General features: G+C 35.3%; 1 protein-coding gene across 1 annotated transcript in view; it reads left to right on the forward strand.

Annotated features, from left to right (window-relative positions):
- Positions 1 to 23793, forward strand: part of GBE1 (1,4-alpha-glucan branching enzyme 1) — a 284621-nt gene that overhangs the window by 193257 nt on the left and 67571 nt on the right. Inside the window, exons 9-12 of the mRNA XM_020916466.2 lie at positions 3155 to 3282; positions 7638 to 7736; positions 14883 to 14993; positions 19066 to 19237. Coding sequence (XP_020772125.1) covers positions 3155 to 3282; positions 7638 to 7736; positions 14883 to 14993; positions 19066 to 19237 — 510 coding nt within the window. The remainder of the gene's footprint in view (positions 1 to 3154; positions 3283 to 7637; positions 7737 to 14882; positions 14994 to 19065; positions 19238 to 23793) is intronic.

Genomic DNA, 23793 nt, shown 5'->3' on the forward strand with positions numbered 1-23793 from the left:
TCTTCTAAAAAAATTTTTTTAAGGATATAATTTATTATACCAGTCTCAGGCTGTGAAAATGACAGCAATTGTAGTGAAAAATAAATAACAAAATTAATAAATGAGAACATTTGTTAATGTATGGGTTCCTTTGCATATTAAACATTGAAGATAATGTATACATTTTATAAATGTGCTCAGTTAAAATTAAATTGTAAATTAATTTGTAATTAAAACTATGGATCAGAGCCTTTCAGTTTAAAAGTTGTACAAATAAGTGGAATCACAGAATCCTAATCCTTCAATAGGTAACATGTAGAAATATTATTGTTTTTTTAATGACCAAATATTTAGCAACCTTATTCATAACTAATACCTGGAAACAAGCCAGGCATGCTTTAATAGATGAATGGTTAAAAAATGTGGTACATCTATAGCATGAAATGCTACTTAGCAATAAACAGTAATGATATTAATACATATAACAATTTGGATTAATTTCAGAGGATTATGCTGACAGAGAAAAAAGCATTTCAAAAAAGGACATACATATAATATGATCACTTTTATGTATCATGCTTGTAGTGGCAAAGTAAACAGAACAAGGCAGTGGTCTCAAGGGTTAAGGTCCATGGTGCAAAGGCAGGAGGAAGGCAGATCTCATTAGAAAAGGATGTCAGGTGAGCCACCTGTGACGTAATTTTATATCCTGACTGTATAACGCCAGGACCTTGGCTGGGACATTACACCATGGCTTTTCACATGTTCCCATTGAAAATGCCATTACACCATGGCGTTTCAAATGTTGAGAAAACAAGTAAAGTCTACATAGGATCACTGTGTGTTATTTCATATAACTGTGGCTTCCCAGGTGGCTTGGTGGTAAAAGAATACACCTGCCAATACGAGTACCATCTCTGTGTTGGGAAGATCCCCTGGAGGAGGAAATAGCAACCCGCTCCAGTATCCTTACCTGGAACATCCCATGGACAGAGGAGCCTGGTGGGCTACAGCCCAGGTGTTTGCAGAGTCAAATGCACTGAGCAAGCACACACACACAATCTACAGTTATCTCAAAATCAAAAGTTTAATTAAATCTTTTAAAAATCCTCTTTATATGAGAACAAAGTGACTCAAAGTGAGTATATGAAAATGTTATTTAGTGTAACATAAGTATATGAAAGTATATAGCATAAGAATATGAAAATAGTTATTTAACTATTATCTCACTTAACCCTGTAAACTGCCTTCAGAAGGACTCTTGGGTGGTATAAAAATAACTGCTTGTGTAGATACCTCATTTTATTTTCTTCTGCATTAAAACTTTGTTGTAGGAAATACATTGTTTTTATAGCATTTACTCAAATATTTTTTACAACCTTCTGAAGTGTGGTAGGCCTTGTCTGTTTGGCTAAACCCTCCAAAAAACAGTGACATATGTTTTTAAGTAAAAATATGTATCTATATTCACCTGGAGGCTTCCCAGGTGGCTCAGGGTAGAGAATCAGCCTGCCAAACAAGAGACTTGGATTCAACCCATGGATTGGGAATATGCCCTGGAGAAGGAAATGGCAACCCACTCTTGCCTGGGAAATCCCATGGACTGAGGAGTTGGCAGGCACCAGTCCATGGGTCACAAAGAGTCGGACATGACTTAGTGACTAAACAGTAACAACAATTTACTGACAACAATCAATCCATGATAGAGACTTTAGAAATCAAAATGTAACTGCCAAGAAAAGCTGCTACAGTCAGAGTCTGCTGTTATCTGGTCTTATTCCTGGTGCTACCTAACCCCTGCCCATGAAACAATTCTAGGGAGCAAGTTGAATCTATAAAACATGACAAATTTCATTGATACCCTCCACTTTGGAGAGAAGCTGACTTTGGAGATGAAAAAGGCAATCATGATAAAATTTAAGAAAGAGCTTCTCCTAGATTAAAGCACCTACATGCCTGTGCCTTCAGAACCTTCCTCTGCTGAGGGCTAGGTGTTTTCCAAAGAATTGTGGACTTGGGGAAATGAACTGAAGTCTATGGATATGGTATATGCTTCTTATGGGTAGAGAGCTCAAAAAATGGAAAGAAAAACATTGAGTTATTTAGCATGTTTCCCAACTTTGAGATGAAGATGAAAATAAAAATTGAAACTGCAAAAAATTATATAATATACCAGAAGAAATCTGAGATGACACTATTAACATAGACACAGAATGTTTAATTTATAAAATTCTATAATAAGGAAAAATTCAAGTAATATCTCAAAGAAAAAGTAATTTACCTGCATGAATGAAAAAAAAAAAATGGCTGAGCTCATACTATTCCATTGCCACAGCAGTGTCTGCAAAATTCTTAAGGATAGAAACTGTGACTTGAGAATTGGATATTTGAATTTCCATTGAAGGATACATTTGAAAGAAATTGTTGAATCCACGTAAAAATATCCTTCAGTGATAGAATTGAGCAAACTGAAAAAAAAGGAGTCAAAATAAAGAACTTATGTATAAGAAATCAGCGGGGGAAAAAGGCAGGCATTCAGCACTAATTAGACTTAATTAAAAATAATCATAAACAGCTGAAAGAATAGCAAGTTAATAGTATAATACCACTAAGTGAAATATACTATAAGCAATCAAAATCAGGGGACAGGGCAAGGGATGGTAGAAAGAAGTTGAGGGATATTAAACTGTTTTTGTCATCATAGGAAATCCATAAATTCTAGCCATATTTAAAATAATATAAACATTATTTCTCAATTTTATGATGGTTTTCCTATTTGCTTGCCTTCAGAGGGATCAAATAGGAGCTATCATTAAGATCTCAGTGTGACCAAAAAAGTTATCTAAAATTTAAAATTTATAAATTGCTGGTATTTTATTTTGTGCTGGACAATTCAGTTCAAATTAACTTAAAATTTTAAATCATACAGATTTTGTTTGCTTTTGTAAAACAAACGTTGAGTTGCAGGATCGTCTGAACTTTGAATATAGTCATCTGCTACTTTTTAAGTTAGATCATATAGTTACTAATAGCATTATGTGGTATCAAGGTCTATTAGTCTTTGCTCTGATAACAAAACTGATATAAACCAACTAATTGGGGGGGGGTGGCATTTGTGCAGAGTTAAGAATTGCGTGCTAACATAATGCATCCATATTGATTTTCTGTTTTCCAGGTGAGACTTTTTCAGGTGATTACCATGAGTATTTTGGACTACAAGTAGATGAAGATGCTTTGACTTACATCATGTTGGCAAATCATTTGGTTCACACACTGTATCCAGATTCTATAACAATAGCTGAGGTAAAAATGATCTCTACCCCCGACCCCCTTTAAGATAGAACATTTTTTGGCATACCATATTTGAATAATCTCTATGTTGTCGATGATTGCTTAAATGAAATTACACCCTGACTATAGTGCAGCTACCGTGTCTATGTGGCACATTATTCAGAATTCACTGTTTTCCTATTATGAGATAATGTTCCCTAATTACTTGTCATTATTCCATTGTTAAAAAAGAAAATGCCAGTCGTTAGAAAGTAAAATATCCTAATCAGTGGACAGGTCCTTTTGCCATGAGACCTTCAGCACAGAAAAGAATTGAATATTAATATGTGTCTGTCTATTTAATTTTTTTTTTCTTTTCTGGTTTAATCATCAGAGATGGCATGGTTCACTGCCTGCAAGCTTCTCTGAAACCTCTCTTGTTCTGATGCGATTACCTTTCTTGTTTATGTTATTGCTCTCGGATTGCCAAATGTTCACTAGTTATTCATGATTACTGAAGGTTCATGATTAACTGTCCCAAAGCTGCACTGTAATGATATAATTCGGTATATGCATAATTGACAATTCCCCTCTTGGTGATAAATTTGATAAATTAAGAAGTTTGTTAAATGCTTATGCTAATTTAGATTTAGTACTAAAATCCCTCTGGTTTTGTGAGTCCTCTAACTAGGAATTATTATTAAAATTGAGTTTCATGTTAAAACTGTTCTATATAAAATGTAGAGGTTGGCATATAAAAATAGTAAGACTATCATTGAAAGAGTCAGAGTTAAGAAGTATTTTCATGTTGTTGGCATTTAGTTTATTGAAATGTACTCATGATGATCTCTTTCCTATAGTATTTATTATTTGTGTAGTCTTTTTCTATACATCATTTCTCAAAACTCAAAATCTCAAACTAGTGATATGATTTCCTTGTTTATCTCTGGATTGAGAACAGCTACTCTATTTAGGTCTTTGCCTTCTAAATATCTTCTAGGATAGAGCAATGAATCCTAAATTCCTGGAGTAAATTTTCATATAAAATTTTTTTAAAAATCCACAATTACAATGTCATCTTGATATCCTGTATTGTTTTACAGTCTCTTCTTACCTGTATTTGGTCATAACTTATAAGTTTTTCTAATGCTTGTGCTAATACTTTCTTTTTTTTTTTTTTTTTTTTTTTGTGCTAATACTTTCTGTGCGGAATATTTTTAATGTACATCAGAAGATATTTTAAACTTTTATTGTATACTTTATATATTTTAATTTTTATCTGTCAAACATAAAAAGTTATTTAGTTATTTATAAAATAACTATTTATAAAGTTAATTATATTTATGGCAATTTGAAGCAGAGACATTATGTATGACAAATTACTGCAAACAATTAATGACAGCACGCATCAGAAGTAGGTACTGAAAAAAAAGAAGCAATTATTTAATACATGAAACTGAAAATTGTTACATTGATCTTTCCGTTCATTTCAAGTAAAATAGTTTCATCATCTAGGGAGCTTTTGTCTGATTATTAGTGTTTCTACCAATGAAACTTTGAGACTTTAGCCTACTTTATATTACTTGGTTTTAGATTTTTTTTTAACAAGATGTGTCTTCAATTTATTCTACTTAAATTGAAAACTACTTCAATTTCAATACATCACTTTTCTGTCTAGTGGGAGTCTATTCAAGAAGTGGAATTGATCCTCATGAACTTTTTTTTAAGAGAGGAATGTGGTGTAACGAATAAGTAATGCAATGTTATATACAGTCCTGTGTATTGAATTTAGTTATAATGATAGTTATTAAAATTGAAGCCTTTTGCTGGAATATATCTACCTTTATATGTGGTTATATTTGCTGTATTAATGAAAAATATTTTTTGATGACTGAGGCTCTCTCCCCCTCTGGAATTGTCATAAGTGACCTTTAAATTAAAGAATTAAAGCTGTTTTATAAGTTTATAAAGTTTTTTTATAAGTTTATAAAATTCCAGCTTCATTGGATGCATATATGACCATTTGAATATCCTTTTGTTATCAACTTCTTTATATTTAAGTATATTTATTTTCATGACCATTACATTTTCTCATTTTCTTCTTTTAAGATTTTAAAAGAATAGTTCTTTACTCTCCACTTTCAAATAAGAGCTACAAATACCTCATATGCATTAATGGGGCAGCCTTCTACGAGTCAGATTTGGAGTTAAGTCTTATTGGTCTCCAGATATTTTTCTTAGTAGATTCTATTTCTTATCAAGCTATTTTCTGAAACTACCTATAGACCAAATATAGAAAGCACCTTAATGTCTTCTTGAGAAAAAATTATCTTGATCTTTAATGCCATCTTATTACTTGTCTCATGAAAACTCTGGGTCTTATAAAAACTTTTCCAGGAAGGCACTATGTATGTATTTCCAGTGTCTAACACAGTTGCCTGATACTTAACACATATGTAGTCAGCACTAATAAAGAGTTGAACTGAATACCTATCATAACTGTGAAAATGTGACATAAAATGATTTCTTATCTGTTAACCATTCATCCTTTGTCACTTTTTTGGCTCATCTTTTTTCACTTTTATAAACTTATAAAAAAATATGTAGAATAATATGTTATTGATGAATATTCTCTTGTGGATATATTCTACCATGTACTATATCTTGTTGTACCTCTCTTCCATTAGAAAACAATGAACACATTATTTTGGAAGTCCAGAGAGGTCATATGTTTGATTTTTTACAGCTTTTCTGTGGGAAGAGTTTGAGGATGGTATTGTGGAAGAAGTAGCAGTTAAGTCTCAGAGAGCTCAGAGTATATGATAGTCTTTCATAGGAAGTAAGGATAATGATCCAAGGGAGAATTTGGGTAATGACACTCACAGAAAAGCTGTCAGAAGCACAGGCAAGAGTAATTATTTCAAAGGGGATGATGTATTGAATATTTGAAATGAAACAGTAGAAATAATGATGGAGAGATGTAGGCTTTTCCCTCGCACTTGCTATGTACTTCTGTTAACAACTATGATGACTCCATAAAACTGTCATTTCATGATTGTGTGTGTTTGTGTGCATGCGTGTTTATTTAGGTTCTAGTTCTTGAATCCTGCAGGTCAAGTATTATGTCTTATTTACCATCAAAGCCTTGGCAGCCCCTTCATAAATCCACTAGTTACTGAGTTCTTGCTGTGTGCCAAGTACCCTTCTACTATTCTAGATTCTTGGCATCTGTCAGTGAGCAACAACAGCCACCACCACAACAAAAGTCCATGTGTGTTAAAGTCTAACAGTGAGTGAGGAAGCAGATAGTCAAATAATAAATTACACTGTCAGTGCTTGCAGTATAATTGTTGAATTGTATCCTAAACTGCAGAATTTTAAGTTTTCTATTGTTGACTGTTGAAAGCTATTAGCAGGCAATGATAGGAGCAGACCTTTCAGCAGCAGGTAGTGTAAAGAGAGACTGGAGATGGGAGTTCCACTTATGTGTGGAAACATAGTGGTCAGAGTTAGTAGTTAGGTGGATTAAATAAGATAGTGTCTGTAGAAATGAGGCAAAAGAAAATAATTTATTTGAAAGATACTGTGGAGTTAGAATTGCTAGTACTTATACCATATTTTACCACCATTGTTACACTAATATATTTTGTTGCATCTGGGTCCTTACATCATTTTCTTTTTACTTATCTGTTTGACCATATGTTTATGTGATTACCGATAGTCTAGCAGTAGCATGACTGTAAGAAGACCCTGTCAAAAGGTTGAATGTCTGAGTCCCAGCTCTATCCTTGAGAAACATGTCTTTAGTGAGCCCTTCACCTCAATAAGCCTCAATTTCTATATCTTTTAAATGAAGAGGATCCACTAGATAACCTCAATGACCCTTTCCAAGTGTAACTGACTCTCGTGAAAGCCATCTTACTGCTTTGCTTTTAATGTGCTAACTCTATTTCTATTTCATCAGAAGCGAAGTGCTCACAAAATACATTCTCTGCCACTGCTGTATACACAGAGAAGAATAACAAATATACAGCCCATTTATTTTTATGTTTGATGAAAGCAGTAGCTAATACATAGAGTACTCAAAAATTAGTGTAAGAAACTATGTTTCAGCAATAACACTTTTACTAATTTGTGTTCTCTATGTGCAACTAAGGAAAAGAGATAAAAAGTTGTCCTGCAATGAAAAGGACTATACAAAATCTTATTGGGAAATGAGATATGCTATCACAATGTTATCTACTTTTACAATTATGCTACCAAAATACTCCCAAGAGTATATACCCCCATTTATTATTTGTATTTATTGGCCTGGATTTACTGTCACAAGAATATTTAGTAAAAATGTGATCAATATGAACTGATAATGCTGATGCTCTTTATTTTAGGATGTATCAGGAATGCCAGCTCTGTGTTCTCCGATTTCCCAGGGAGGGGGTGGTTTTGACTATCGATTGGCCATGGCAATTCCAGATAAATGGATCCAGGTAAGGTTTAATGTAAATATTTTTTCCCCCCTGTGGATACTATGTCTTATGTTGGTGTATTTATTATTTCTTTGATTTATTTCTTAGTTGTGATATTATAATCGAAGTATTAAATTCTCTCATTAATGTGTTGATTCTTGTGCCATTTAATAAGATGCCTCTCTAACTTCTAAAATTTCTAATTTAAAGTATTCACACTTGCATTATGCAGGCATGGGGAAAATATGATTGATATAATGTTAGCTATGTAAATGGAATTTTGCATTATCAGTGCAATTATATGAAACTCTGACTTTCTATATTTAAAACGCATTAAACTTCATCAAAGCATCCATTTCTGCCTGCAAATCATCAATTAATGTAGAAGTCACTCCTTAATTCCCAGTACTTGTTTCTTAGTATGGTTTTTTACTCAACAGATGTGGATTTATCCATTCCTTCATTGAGTATTTAAAAGCCCTCACCATGTGTCTATTGCTAGAAATGAGTAATTGTATATGACACCTTGCATATAATTTCTAATATACTTTTATTAAATTTAATAACAATTCAAGTAGCTTAGATTATATTTTGTTTCACTTTATTTTTGTCTAAATGACCAAAGTTGTTATAGTCATAAGTGATCTTTAGATAAGATTATTTTTAGATAATCTAAAATAAGACTTAGATTTGATATAGAACACTCCTGAGTGGCAAAGTCTGGGTCACAGGCTGAATATTTATAAGAAGTCAGATATGTATCAAATAATCATTGCTTTCTGATAAGCCCTTTAGTACAGACATGAACTGGTGCCATGAGATTACAGTGACACAAGAGCTTAACTTTGAATAGAAAAACCATGAAGCCTACCCTGAAGGAAGTGGTTATTGTAATCATCTCATGTCTCTTCTGTGTCCACAGGCAATTTGGGCAGTGCACAGATGTGACAATAAAACTCTACCAGCACAACTTCTGCTTTTCCATCTGTAATGATTTCTTAATCATCGTCAGGTCAAAAAATGAGTGTTTTATAAATCTGATTAGAGTTAGAAATCAAAGAGACTTTACTAGCTGGGAGAAAGTTGCTTTGTAATTTAAAAAAAAAATGTTGTAAAAAAAAAAGAAGTTGTGATCTTCAAGTTTCTTACCTTGGTTTAGGTTCTTTGCCCGCCCACCATCTTTTACGATTTCTAATCTTCCGCACAGATGTTTTCCCCCTTGCAAGTGCCAAATCTTGCTTTTTAAACATCCTACCGAAAAGCCTCCATCAGGCTTTTGGCAGATTCAAGGATATTTAAAGGTGTACATCAACCTAGAATTATTTCAATCAATCATAGCTCAGAGAAGCCTATTTCCTTCTCTGAGTAATAATGGCAGTTTTCTGTTTTTAATATTTAACTTACTAAACATTTCAGTACCTTGTATACTCAAAATACTGTACTAGACAGTACATCATACAAATGGAAGAAAAAAAAATGTATAGTTCTCCATTTAGATTTCTGTGGAGTTAAACAGGTGGTAAATTGGTAAAGAATTCATCTGCCATCACAGAAGACACCAGAGATACAGGTTCAATCCCTTGGTAAGAAAGACCCTTTAGAGAAGGAAGTGGCAACCTACTCCAGTTTTCTTCCTGGGATAATCCCATGGACAGAGGAGCTTTACAGGATTCAATTCGTGGGTTTGCAAGTGTCAGACACAGTTTAGCTAATAAACCACCACCATAACATTTTGCCAAGCTACAGTACAATATCACAATCAGGACAGTGACATGGACATAGTCAAGATATGGAACATTACCACGAGTTTCCCAAATGTTGCCTTTAGAGCCACACCTACTCCCTTCTTTCCCAAATCACTCCTCCTTTGGCCACTACTAATCTGATCTCCATTTCTATAATGTTTTCATTTCAAAAATGTTATATAAATGGAATAATGTACTATGCAACCTTTTGGGCTTATCATTTTTCACTCAGTCAAATTCTCTGGGGATTTCATGTAGGTTGTTGCATGTATCAGTAGTATATTTCTTTTCAAGATTTTTTTTTTTTAATTTTTATTGGAGTATAGTTGATTAACAATGTAATGTGATTTTCAGGTGTAGAGCAAAGTGAATCAGTTAAACATATACATATACCCACACCTTTTTTTTAAGAATCTTTTCCCATATAGGCCATTACAGATTTTTGAGTAGAATTTCTTGTGCTATATAGTATGTTCTTATCAATTATCTGTTTATATAAATGTGCTTAGTCATTTCAGTGGTGTCTGGCTCTTTGCAACCCTATGGACTGTAGCCTGTCAGCCTCCTCTGTGTGTGAGATTCTCCAGGCAAGAATACTGGAGTGGGGTCCTCTGGGGGATCTTCCTGAATCAGGGATTGAACCCATGTCTCCTGCATCTCCTGCATTGCACGTGGATTCTTTATCCACTGAGCCGTTTGGGAAGCCCCATTTTATATATAATAGTATGTATATGTCAATCCCAATCTCCCAGTTTATCCCTCCCCCTCTTTACCTGCTGGAAACCATAAGTTTGTTTTCTACATATGTGATGCTACTTCACTGTTTCCCTTTTTTTCTGTTGAATTCTATCTCATGGCATCATTGTATCACAGTTTGTTTAATTATTTTTCCAGTAAAAGATATCTCGACTGTTTCTAGGTTTTGGCTGCTATAAAGAGAGCTGCTATAAACCTTTGTGTTCAGATTTTTGTATGAACGTAAATTTTCATTACTCTATGGTAAACGTCCAAAAGCACTGGGTTTTATACTCTTTGGATGTTGTTGTCATTGTTGTTCAGTCACTAAGTCATGTCCAAATCTGCAACTCCATGGACTTCAACAAGCCAAGGCTTCCCTGGCCTTCACTCTCTCCCGGAGTTTGCTCAAGCTCATGTCCATTGAGTCAGTGATGCCATCCAACCATCTCATCCTTCATCGTCGCCTCTTCTCCTCTTGCCTTCAATCTAACATCAGAGTCTTTTCCAGTGAGTCAGCTCTTCGCATCAGGTGGCCTAAGTGTTGGAGCTTCAGTTTCAGTATCAGCCATTCCAATGAGCATTCAGGGTTGATTTCCTATAGGACTGACTGACTCGATCTCCTTGCTGTCCAAGGGACTCTCAAGAGTCTTCTCCAACACCACATTTTGAAAGTATCAGCTCTTCAGCACTCAGCCTTCTCTATCGTCCAACTCTCACATTAGTAAATGGACTACTGGAAAAAACCATAGCTTTGACCATACAGCCCTTTGTCTGCAAAGTGATATCTCTGCTTTTTTATATGCTGTCTAGGTTTGTCATAGCTTTTCTTCCAAGAAGCATGTGTCTTTTAATTTCATAGCTGCAGCACTTTCAGCAGTGACTTTGGAGCCGAAGAAAATAAACTCTGTCACTGTTTCCACTTTTTCCTCATATATATGCCATGAAGTGGTGGAACCAGATGCCATGATCTTAGTTTTTTGAATGTTGAGTTTTAAGCCAGCTTTTTCACTCTCCTCTTTCACTTTCATCAAGAGGCTCTTTAGCTCCTCTTTGCTTTCTGCCATTAAAGTGGTATCATCTGTACATCTGAGGTTGTTGATATTTCTCCCAGCAATCTTGATGCCAGCTTGTGCTTCATACAGCCTGACTTTTCGCATGATGTACTTTGCATAGATGTTAAATACGCAGGGTGACAATATACAGCCTTGACATACTCCTTTCCCAATTTGGAACCAGTCTGTTGTTCCATGTCTGGTTCGAACTGTTGCTCTTTGACCTGCATACAGATATCTCAGGAGGCAGGTCAGGTGGTCTGGTATTCCCATCTCTTGAAGAATTTTCCACAGTTTGTTGTGATCTGCACAGTCAGAGGCGTTCAAATTATTTTTCTGAGTAGTTGTACCATTTTGCATTACCACAAGCAACTTTGGAGACATCCAGTTTCTCTTCATTCTTGAACAATGCATTTGTTATTGTTGCTATTTTTTATATTGGTCATTCTATCAGATGTGCAGAGATATCTCGCTTTGGGTTTAATTTGCATTTTCTTAATGGCTTATGATGATGAACTTATTTTCTTGTGCTTATTTGCCATCTATATATCTTCTTCAGTGAAATGTCTGTTCATGTCTTTTGACCATTTCCTAATTGGATCATTTATTTACTGTGGAGTTTTGAGAGTTCTCTATATAGTTTAGATTCAACCCTTTTGTGGGGTGGTATGTGGTTGACAAATATATTTATACCAGTCTTTGCTTGTGATTTCATTCTCTACATGTGGACTTTGACAGAGATAAAGTTCTTCGTATTCTTTAAATTTAATGAAGGCCAGTTTATTTTTGTTTGTTTGTTTGTTTGTTTTTTCCTTTTAGAGGTCTCTTTTGGTGACAAGTCTAAAAATTATTTGATTCTCCTATTTTCTATTAAACATTTATTTTCTATTAAACATTTATAATTTTATGTTTAAGTTCATAGTCCATTTGAGTTACTTTTTGTACAATCAGTGTTTAAGGTTTTTTTTGTCTAAAGACTTCCAACACTTCCAGCGTGATTTGTTGAAAAGTCTAACCTGCTTCCATTGAATTGTTTTAACACAACAGTCAAACTTAACTGGGCATATTTGTATAGGTTTGTGGATTGTGAATAGACATATACAAATACTACACTGAATCTAAATAATACAAAGTATCTTAAAATAACACAAATCTACTGTCGTATGGTCACAAATCTGAAATGATCTGCCTAGACTAAAAAATCAAGGGTTTGGTAAGGCTGCACTCCTTCTGGAGGTTCTGTTTCTTTGACTTTTCTATCTTCTAAACCCCCACTGTATTCCTTGGTTCATGAGCCCTCCCCCCATCTTCAAAGCCAGCAGGGTAGCATCTTCAAATCTGTCTTACTCTGACAACCCAAGTGTCTTTTAAGAAAGATCCCTGTAATTACATTGGGCCCATCCAGGTAATCCGGAGAAGGGAAATGACAACCCACTCCAGTACTCTTGCCTGGAGAATCCCGTGGACAGGGGAGCCTGGTGGGTTGCTGTCCATGGAGTCGCAAGAGTAGGACATGACTGAAGCAACTTAGCTTGCATTCATGCATGCATTGAAGAAGGAAATGGCAACCCACTCCAGTGTTCTTGCCTGGAGAATCCCAGGGACAGAGGAGCCTGGTGGGCTGCTGTCTATGGGGTCGCACAGAGTCGGACATGACTGATGCGATTTAGCAGCAGCAGCAGCATCCAGGTAATCCAGGATAATCTCCCCATCTCAATGTCCTTAACTTCAGCAGATCTCTGAAGTCCTGGCCATGTAAGGTGACATGTTCACAGACTCTGGGTATTGGGATGTGAACCTGTGTGTGGTCATTATTCTGCCTAATACAGTCTGCCCTCTGGTGCCCAATGATTCACACTGCAGTTAGGGGGGATGGCTAAGCACCTCTGAATTCCATTGAGCAAAAAAAAAAAAAAAAAAAAAAATGCAAAGGAAGATACAACCAGGCTGGAACTCTATTTCTTGTACCAAAATCTGCATTAATTTCCTATTGCTGTATAACCAACTACCACAAACTTAGCAATTTAAAACGTTTCTGTTATTATCTCACCCTTTCTTCTAAGGACATCTATTATTCCCTCCCACCCTCCAGGTAAAGGATTGTACAAAGAGGTGAATCAGAGGGAGTGGGAATCACAGGAACCGTTTAAGAATTCTGCCTGTCAGAGTGCAGGTCAGAGAAATGAGCCCCCTTTAGAAAGATTGTGTTGAGTGAAAGAACAGGCTCTTTTTAGGCTGTTAATTCTGTGGAGCAGCAGCTTTTATAGGAGAGTCAGAGGAAGGGATTTTGCTGGATGTCTGAGTCGTGAGAAAACAAAACAAAGCTTTCCTTCTTTTCCTAAGAAGGAAACCATTTCATGGGAAGGGGTGGGGACAGCATTCTTGTCTAGTACAGCAAGCATTTGCCTAAGAAAGGATTTAGGACAGAATCATAATCTGAAATTTCTGCAAGTTCATTTGCACTGAAGAGGTTTTAGAGGTACAGAAGCCACACTGGAGGCTGAGTAACAGCCCAAGTGGAGACAAAAATGTGCGCACTGTTATCTCGGAGAGGCAGCAGTGAGAGGCAGCGGGAAGCGAGACCTTAATTCCCTGCCCAGGAATTGAACCTGGGTAGCCTGGATGAGAACCAAGAATCCTAGTCACCAGACCAGCCAGGGCTAGAAGCTGGAAGCTATTTTTCCCTGGATCTTTGACCTCAGTGAAAAATGCATTTGTCACGGAGGCAGAAACTGTAAATGCAGGTACTAAGTTTATTATTAGAGGCATAGCATAACAAGTGGGAAGGCACACAGAGAAATGATTTGGTTAGTTAAGATAGAAGCAAAGCAGAAATGCACAGTCAGAGAGAAGGGTGTGGTGAAGAGCAGTGAGGTAAGGAGGCCATGCCCTGACTCTTACCTTAAGGTGTTTACAAGAGACAGAGACTGGCTATTTGCCCTGTTTCTTTTTTTACTTCCATTTTGGAGGGCAAACAGGAGGCTGATTGTAAATGCTGTAACTGGAGCCCACCCATCTCTTATCTCAGGAAATACAAAGGGAAGGCTGGTTATGGGTATGCTGCGGGAAGCCCACTTCTTCCTGCCTCATGAAATGTAGATGTCTAACCTGGAGCCCATCTACCTCCTGCCTCAGGATGATAATGATTTCATGATAATCAGCTTTTATACATTGAAGTAATAGTTGTTTTCGTTTCTTTTAAGAAAGTAACAAGACACTCTTCTTGCTAACTTTTTTTTTTTTTTATTCAAAGCTAAAATGGTAGCAAGTTTATCTCTACCTTGTGGAAGTTATTGAAAGATCTCCTGCACAACAACACTTTACTGTGGTCATTAATCAAGAAATAACAGCTGTTACAGAGAAAAAAAGGTTGCCAAAATCCTAAAGTGCAGTGATCAAATCATCTGCACAAAAGTGAACACATGCACACCCACACACACCACCACTGTCATTTGGATAGTCTGCACAAGAGCTGTGATTTCAGTAAAAGTGTCAACAAAGCTATTTTCGTTCCATGGGTGTGCTTGTATCTATGTATCATAATTTGGACTAATACGATATATACCCTAAGTTCAGGATATAAAGTGAGAATAGTAATGATGTATTGAAATTATTTCCTGTCTTGCATTTAGTTACTGAAAGAATATAAAGATGAAGATTGGAACATGGGCAATATAGTGTACACACTCACAAACCGGCGCTACCTTGAAAAGTGCATTGCCTATGCAGAGAGCCATGATCAGGTAAGTAAGTATGTATGGAAACCATTCTCTGTGCCTGTATTTGTTAACGGATCTAAAATAAGCATATCTCAATACAAATTTCTATAGTTCAGTACAAGTAATGTAATGTGTTATATGTCTATTTTATGTGACAGCTACTCTTACTTGAAAAACGTTTCAGGGACTTCCGTGGTGGCCCCGTAGTTAAAGAGTTTGCTTTCCGGTGCAGAAGGTGCAGGTTCGATCCCTCGTCAGGGAGCTAAGATCCCATGCATCTCACAGCCAAAAAAAACCCCAAACATAAAACAGAAGCAGGACTGTAACAAATTCAGTAAAGACTTTAAAAATGGTCTAAATCAAAAAACCTTTAAAAAAGAAAAACATTAAAAAAAATTACTTTGTAGATCCATAAATTTCCACTTCAAAATGCCTACTACTTTTACCCTGCCAAACTGTGATTAAGTGACTGTGACTGACAGTTGCAAGCGCTATCTTGCAAGTTTTCCTTTGTTGTGACGAGAAGAATGTTGGTGCTCATCCAGGTTAATTTTAATTTCCTTTCCATTTTAGGTTTCCTTCTAAAGATTTTCTTTTATGCCTTTTCACTTGCTTTCATCATTTTCCCCCCTCAGTCAATAAATCTTTTGCTGATTGATCACCCTGACCTCTGTCCCTCTGTTTTAGTCCTTCGTCTATAATGTAGCCTGAGGTATTTTCCAAGGGCAAAGCTAATTTTGTCAACCCAGATCTTTTGGTTAAAGCTTCTCACACACAGCCTGTCATATCTTGCATGCCAACGTTTATTCTGTGTTCAATCCTCCAAGTGTTCTGTTCTTCAATACTGTAAAACCTTCACCCATTCATAAGTAGGTCAACCTTGTCCCAGTCTTATACTTTCCCCACACACCTGCAGATGCATACTTCACCTGGGAAGCTACTGTAAAGAACTAATGCTCTGACTCAGGTGTGTTTCCTGAAGCTTTCATCCAGGTGTATGGGGGAAAAGTGGTTTCCCAGTCCTTCATGTTCTTATCACATTTTAAGCAGAATATTTGTTTCCATTTGTATTTCCAGCCTTAGTACTATGACTTCTCCTAGTAGTCACTCAATAAACATAAATAAATGGAGAAGGTCATTTAGTTATTTAAAGCATGTGGATTGTCCCCATAAACAATATAAAATGAAGTCTTTATACTTCAAAAAGACAGTAAATCTTTTGAAATTATTTGCAGTATATGAATTAAGAAAATTGAAGTTAAACAATAAGTTCCTGGGTTATTTCCGCAGAAATTGACAATTTAAGTTGGAAACTAGTTTTTCAGATGTCTCCTTTACTATTAAGAAAGTGTAAGTAGACCAGAGGTCAGCTATCAAGGCCCATGAGCCAAACTCTGCCTGCTGCTTGTTTTTATAAAGGTAATTGGAACACAGGCATACTTATTCAATTACCTATTGTCTATGGCTGCTTTTGAGTCTTAATGGCAGATTTAAGTAGTTGAGACTGAGAAAGTAGCCCACAATGCCTAAATTATGTACTGTTGGCCTTTACTCATTCATGAGGTAGACATATAAAGTTTTATATCTTCCTAATTAGGGCAGTACTTTCTTTTAAATTGGCTGTCGAGCAAATAAAATAAATACCTATGAAAAAACCAGAACCAAAATGTAACAAAATAAGAAATGAATAATATTAATTTAAGAATAAGTAAATCCCTTGTCAAGTATATTCAGTTCAGTTCAGTCTCTCAGTCATGTCCTACTCTTTGCAACCCCATGGATGGCAGTAGCCAGGCTTCCCCATCCATCACCAATTTCCGGAGCTTACTCAACTCATGTCCATGGAGTGGGTGATGCCATCCAACCATCTCATCCTCTGTCATCCCCTTCTCCTCCCACCTTCAGTCTTTCACAGCATCAGGGTCTTTTCCAATGAGTCAGTTCTTCACATCAGGTGGCCAAAGTTTGGAGTTTCAGCTTCAGCATCAGTCCTTCAAATGAACACCCAGGACTGATTCTTTTAAGATTGACTGGTTGGATCTCCTTGCAGTCCAAGGGACTCTCATGAGTCTTCTCCAACAACACAGTTCAAAAGCATCAATTCTTCGGCACTCAGCTTTCTTCCAACTATCCTTTCCATTCATGTCCAACTATCAGTTCCATTCATGACTATGGAAAAACCATAGCTTTGACTAGATGATGGACCTTTGTTGGCAAAGTAATGTTTCTGCTTTTTAATATGCTGTCTAGGTTGGTCATAGCTTTTCGTCCAAGGAGCAAGCGTCTTTTAATTTCATGGCTGCAGTCACCATCTGCAGTGATTTTGGAGACCCCAAAAATAAAGTCTCTTGGTATTTCCGTTGTTTTCCCATCTATTTGCCATGAAGTGATGGAACTGGATGCCATGATCTTAGCTTTCTGAAAGTTGAGTTTTAAACCAGCTTTTTCACTCTCCTCTTTCACTTTCATCAAGAGACTGTTCAGTTCTTCTTCACTTTCTGCCATACGGATGGTGTCATCTGCATATCTGAGGTTATTGATATTTCTCCTGGCAATCTTGATTCCAGCTTGTGCTTCATCCAGCCTGGCATTTCGCATGATGTACTCTGCATAGAAGTTAAATAAGCAAGATGACAATATACAGCTTTCACGTACTCCTTTCCCAATTTGGAACCAGTCTGTTGTTCCATATCCAGTTCTAACTGTTGCTTCTTTGCCTGCATACTGATTATTCAGGAGGCAGGTCAGGTGATCTGGTATTCCCATCTCTTTAAAAATTTTCCACAGTTTTTTGTGCATCAGGTATATAACAATATGAAAATTAAAATACATTGAAAGCTTCTAGCAATTGTAGCACATTTGGGTTCCCAATTTATGTTTATTTCATATGAATGAATAAAAGAATAAGAAAATGAGTGAAATAAACAAATTGAAGATGAAACTGATAGATTAATTTCATGATTTTTCTCTCAAGATGTACCGAAACAGTATGGAAGACTTATTTCATGCTTTAAAGATCCACGTAATTCCACCTTGTATTAAAAATTGTCAGGAATATACAAAAAGATGTAAGTTACCTAATTCTTCCTAAAAACAAACATACACTGAATTTTAAACCTGATAAAAATTACAAATATGAACATATGAAAATAGTTTAGACTTTAAAATAGGTTTATAAAGAAAAATATTTTTCTAAAAGTGAAAATAATTGCATAGTAATAGGGTGAGGAGATTATGGTTTAACCTCTGTGTTTCTCTATATATTCTTCCTGTCAATAAATAATCCTTGGCATTAGTTAGCTATTTTTAACCATAAATCATTCCAATTAAGAGACCTTTTCTGCTGCTCAGGGTGTTTCCGAGTTACCTGCCCCATTTGTCAACTATTATATTTTCATATAAAACAAACTCGTTTTAGATTAGATTTCAAATATAATAAGAAAGTAAGTTCTATATTTGAAGAAAAAGTTGTCAGTTTGCTGCTGAAAGGGAAAAAGGTCCATTGTAATATATTTATGTACATGTTTTATGTACATAAATAAAAGTGCATATACATATAAATGATTTCTAAGAAACTTTTCTATTCTTTTAAAACAGTAAAGTCATGATATACAAGTCATTTTTAAAAACTCTGTTAGTATTCTAATAGTTTAATCTAAGATTATGGGATTGTATGAAATCATGTGTGTGAAACTTATGAAAATTGTCAAGCATTACAGAATTTAAGGAATCTGTCATTCAATTTTAAAAAATCTATTGTTTAAATCCTTAAAAAAGGCCATTAGTATTTTCAACATTATAACCCATGTTATTCTAATTTCTAATGCTTAGTATTAGCAAATATTCAGGTAGCTTATCATGAGTTTTTCACCAAGCTATTTTATAAATAATAGAAACATAGATTCATGAGTTTTCTCATGTATTTCACCAGCTTACCTTCAGCAGAGATAGTGACTATTGGGAAATACATGGAATTAATACTAATTCACACACTTCTCCTATACTGTTTTTGTGAAATCACGTGTTACTCTGGCATAAATGACAACTGCCTAGTACCTATTCTTTACATTTACATCAGTGACTTTTATTTTATTAGGCTCTCGTTGGGGATAAGACATTGGCGTTTTGGTTGATGGATGCTGAAATGTATACCAACATGAGTGTTCTGACCCCATTTACTCCCGTTATCGATCGTGGAATACAGCTTCATAAGATGATTCGACTCATTACTCACGCACTCGGTGGAGAGGGGTATCTCAATTTCATGGGTAAGTATGAAATGAACCTATATCCCAATCTGTGTTTAAAATGTTAAACAATATTATATATGACACAAGTTATGTAGGATATTGTGCTGTAGCTGTTCAGGTTTAAAATAGAATATCATAATTTTATTTCTGTATAGCACTGTCATGTGTAAACTGTAAAAATTAAATTACTTTAAGATTATTGTTATACTAATATATGATGCAAAATTAGCCTAATGGCTGGTATCTTATTTAATATTGTTGTCAATAAGTGGGGTGAACTTTTTTTAAACATAGAATTGTCATTCTGAGTTTAATCATTCTGATTTATTTCATTATCATAGTGTTTGCACATTGAACATAGAAGGATATAATTGTCATGTCATAACAACATACTGAGCTAATATTATTGGTCTTCTTTGAGGTATTTGTATTATAAATGTGGAAACCAAGGCCCAAGGTATTGTGATGGGCAAAAAAGATACTTATTGAAAAAATAGGAAACATGACTATTCAAAAGTCATTGCTATCTGAAGGATCTTGAATTATAAAATATACAGTCAACTAGCACTGTTTTCTGTTCGATTTGGTTAACCAAAACCATCTGAGTTTTAGGAAATTTTACCAGTTTTTAGGGTAGAGAGAGCTGGAAAGACTGGGGAATGCATATGGGAACCTGACTTAATTTTCTATAATAAAAGGCTTAGAAAGTGAAAAGTGAAAGTCGCCCAGTTGTGTCTGACCTTTTGTGACACCATGGACTATACAGTCCAGGCCAGAATATTGGAGTGGGTAGCTGTTCCCTTCTCCAGAGGCTCTTCCCAACCAGGAATCACTTCAGATTAATTCATTTCTATCTGGAAATTTTTATTTAAAAAGTCTCTGATGGGACTTATAAAAGCCTCTATCATTTGCTATCTTGAGACTAGGAAGCTAAATCCATTAAAGCACATACCAGATTTTCCCTGCACAACCTGTACCTTTTGGTGCATCCCTCTCCTCTCCAGATCACCAAATTTGTTAATATTTCCAACCGGTCAGGCAGTGACCCTTGTGACCTTGACATTGCACTTTGTCTTCCAGGCACCAAGCTGGGCTTTCTGGGTGGACTTTGCAGGCATTGTATTCATAAGTAAAATCAGCCTCAGTTCCTTAAAGGCAGCTGGTCCTCCCAGAGACAGTGAACATCATTCACAAGTACAGCCTTTCCTAAAAGAGAAACAAAATCAATTATGACCTCTGAGTTCATGTTGTTGGTCCTGTCATTAATTCTTGAAGCCCACTGCATCCGAGAATTCTAGTAATCCAGACTTAGTTTATTGCTTTAATCTGGAAGTTGTGTAAGCATTGTCAGCTCAGAAGCCTGTACTGAAGAGTTGAGAGTGTCATAGTTTGTAGTTCCTGATAGAGTTTTTTTCCTGAGACTGTCCTTCGTTGAAGACAGTTCTAGCCCATAGTATGTAACATAGCATCTGAATAAAACAAAACTCTCTGCAGATAACAGAGACTTAATGTCCCTAGTTAATTGAATATTGATAACTTTCAGATAAAAAATGTCTGAAGAAAGTTCATAATGAGAACTATTTCTTGAGTCTTTGTATTAATATTTTTCTTGAAGGTAAAAATGGATCATGGACAGCTAAGATCTTAACAAATCTCCAATAATTTCATAACTTCTTTGAAATGTTTATATTAATATCATTTTAACTGTATATATTTAACCAAGGGCTCACTGAACTGCTTTTCTGTTTTGGAAACTCTTCCCATAGAACTTTCAATAGTAACCCAACTAAATAAACATAATTATCTATTAGTGTCTCTCTTATAACATCTGTAAAATGACCATATTTGTGGTATCAAATATAATTTTGAGATTATTCTTTGATATAGGACTCAAAGATATTTTGAAGTTTCTTCCTACATTTGTCCTTCATTTTTTTTTCATTTATTTTTATTACTTGGAGGCTAATTACTTTACAATATTGTAGTGGGTTTTGTCATACATTGACATGAATCAGCCATGGATTTACATGTGTTCCATCCCGATCCCCCCTCCCGCCTCCCTCCGCATCCCATCCCTCTGGGTCTTCCCAGTGCACCAGCCCTGAACACTTGTCTCATGCATACAACCTGGGCTGGTGATCTGTTTCACCCTTGATAATATACTTGTTTCAATGCTGTTCTCTCAGAACATCCCACCCTAGCCTTCTCCCACAGAATCCAAAAGTCTGTTCTGTACATCTGTGTCTCTTTTTCTGTTTTGCATATAGGGTTATCATTACCATCTTTTTAAATTCCATATATATGCATTAGTATACTGTATTGGTCTTTATCTTTCTGGCTTAGTTCACTCTGTATAATGGGCTCCAGTTTCATCCATCTCATTAGAACTGATTCAAATGAATTCTTTTTAATGGTTGAGTAATATTCCATTGTGTATATGTACCACAGCTTCCTTATCCATTCATCTGCCAATGGGCATCTAGGTTGCTTCCATGTCCTGGCAATTATAAACAGTGTCCTTCAAATGGCTTATAATATTTAACTCCAACAGAATGGTTTTTAAAAATTCCTTCTGACTCAATATCTTATCTAAATCTAGCATTTCTCTACTAACTTTGAAATCAGTAATCTCTAAAATCTTTATGATTTCTGACTATTGATGTTTTATGAAATTTAGTATTTTCCCATGAGCTCTCATGACTTTATATATTGTTTTTTCCACTTTCTGATCGTGGCATTCTCCTGCCTCATGGCTTTAATGCCTGCAGTGTTCTCCGGCTGACCCGTAGGCCTTGCATGAATGGTCTCCCATGGCTCTCCCCACTGAGGCCCTGCTCCAGCCAAGTAGACTTTCTTTCATTCATTGAATGCACCAACCTCCTTCCACTCTGAATTCTGTATATTTTAGTGTTCTCCCCTCTTGGACTCATCCTACTCAAACACCCCCTGCTATACCTGACAAAATCCTTCATCTGCAAATCTTATTTCCTTAGGAAAGCCTTTTTCTAAATCCTCAGACTTCACTCGTTTTACCTATTATACATCTTTATATACCCTATTGCTTACCTTTTTTGGCACATAAAAAATTATATTTAAAACATTATTAAATATGTGACTGCCTTGGTAAATTTAAAGTGAAATGAAAATCGGGGTCTTATTCACTTATGACTAGTAGCAATTAGCATAGGCTCTAGTACATCACAAGGCTTTCATGTTTTTCTGAAAAAATATTTTGTATATTTATATATATGTATATGTGTATATATAATTACCTTGTAATATTTTTAGCAGTGGTTCATTAGTTGCAATCACCACTTGTAGTTTTAAGCAAAGTTATTTTTTTCAAGTGGCATGGAAGAAATAAATTTTTTAAATGATCAGTTAAAGAAATTTAAGACCAAAGAGCAGCAATCTTGTTGTTTACTCATGTTTTAGTCATTCTAAAACTTGTTAGTTTTCTAGAATTTTATTTTTATTTCTCTCTAGTAGAGAGAGGATGAGTTAAAAGAAGAAAGCAACAACACATTTTTGTATTTTTTCATTTAAATATGCTTACCTAAATTTGTCAGGCATTTAGATATGTGTTCTGCTTATCAAAAATCATTAAGATCAATGTAAACTTTTCACAATGATACCAGTTTGGTGGATTTACTTTATTTTGTTTGTTCTTATCTTATATACTCCTAAGTTTGTGTTTCAAAAAATTCTTTCACTCTGATAATGGCATTTGCAGCAACATGGGTGGTCCTAGAGATTACCATACTGAGCGAAGTCAATATAGAGAAACACAAATATTATCTATGTCTTATTTGTGGATTCTAAAAAAACCAGTACAAATGAACTGATTCACAAAGCAGAAGTAGAGTCATAGATGTAAAATACAAACTAAGAATGGGGAATAAATTGGGAGATTGATATCGACATATACTCGCTACTATATATAAAACACGAAACTGGTAAGAATCTATCGAATAGCACAGGAAACTCTACTTGATATTCTGTATTGGCCTATGTGGGTAAAGAATCTAAAAAAGAGTGAACATATGTGTAACTGATTCACTTTGCTGTATAGCTGAAACTAACATAATGCTGTAAATCAAATAGATGCCAGTAAAAATTAATTGAAAAATTTTTAAAGCAGAACATTTATTCTTTCTCTCTCTCTTAAATACAATAAATGTAAAGTTGTATTGTTGAGTCACTCAGTCGTGTCCAACTCTTTGTGACCCTGTGGCCTGCAGCACACGAGGCTTCCCTGTCCTTCACCATCTCCAGAGCTTATTTAGACTCATGTCTATTGAGTCAATGATACCATCCAATTGTCTTGTCCTCTGTCATCTCCTTCTGTTTGCTAAAAAAGAAAGAAAGAAAGGAAGAAATCCACTCTGGTTGAAGTAGGGGAATACTTGCTCTTTTTTTTGGCTTACTAGGTTATTTTAATTATAAATAGATAGGTTTATATTTCCTGTTATTCCATCATATCATCATATGAAGGAATCAGGTATAAAATGGGACTGGAAATAGCTGAATTATTTGCATGTTTTTACATCCTAAGAGTTGTAATTATAAATATT

This window comes from Odocoileus virginianus, chromosome 25 (assembly GCF_023699985.2).
Source record: "Odocoileus virginianus isolate 20LAN1187 ecotype Illinois chromosome 25, Ovbor_1.2, whole genome shotgun sequence".
Lineage (NCBI taxonomy): Eukaryota > Metazoa > Chordata > Mammalia > Artiodactyla > Cervidae > Odocoileus > Odocoileus virginianus.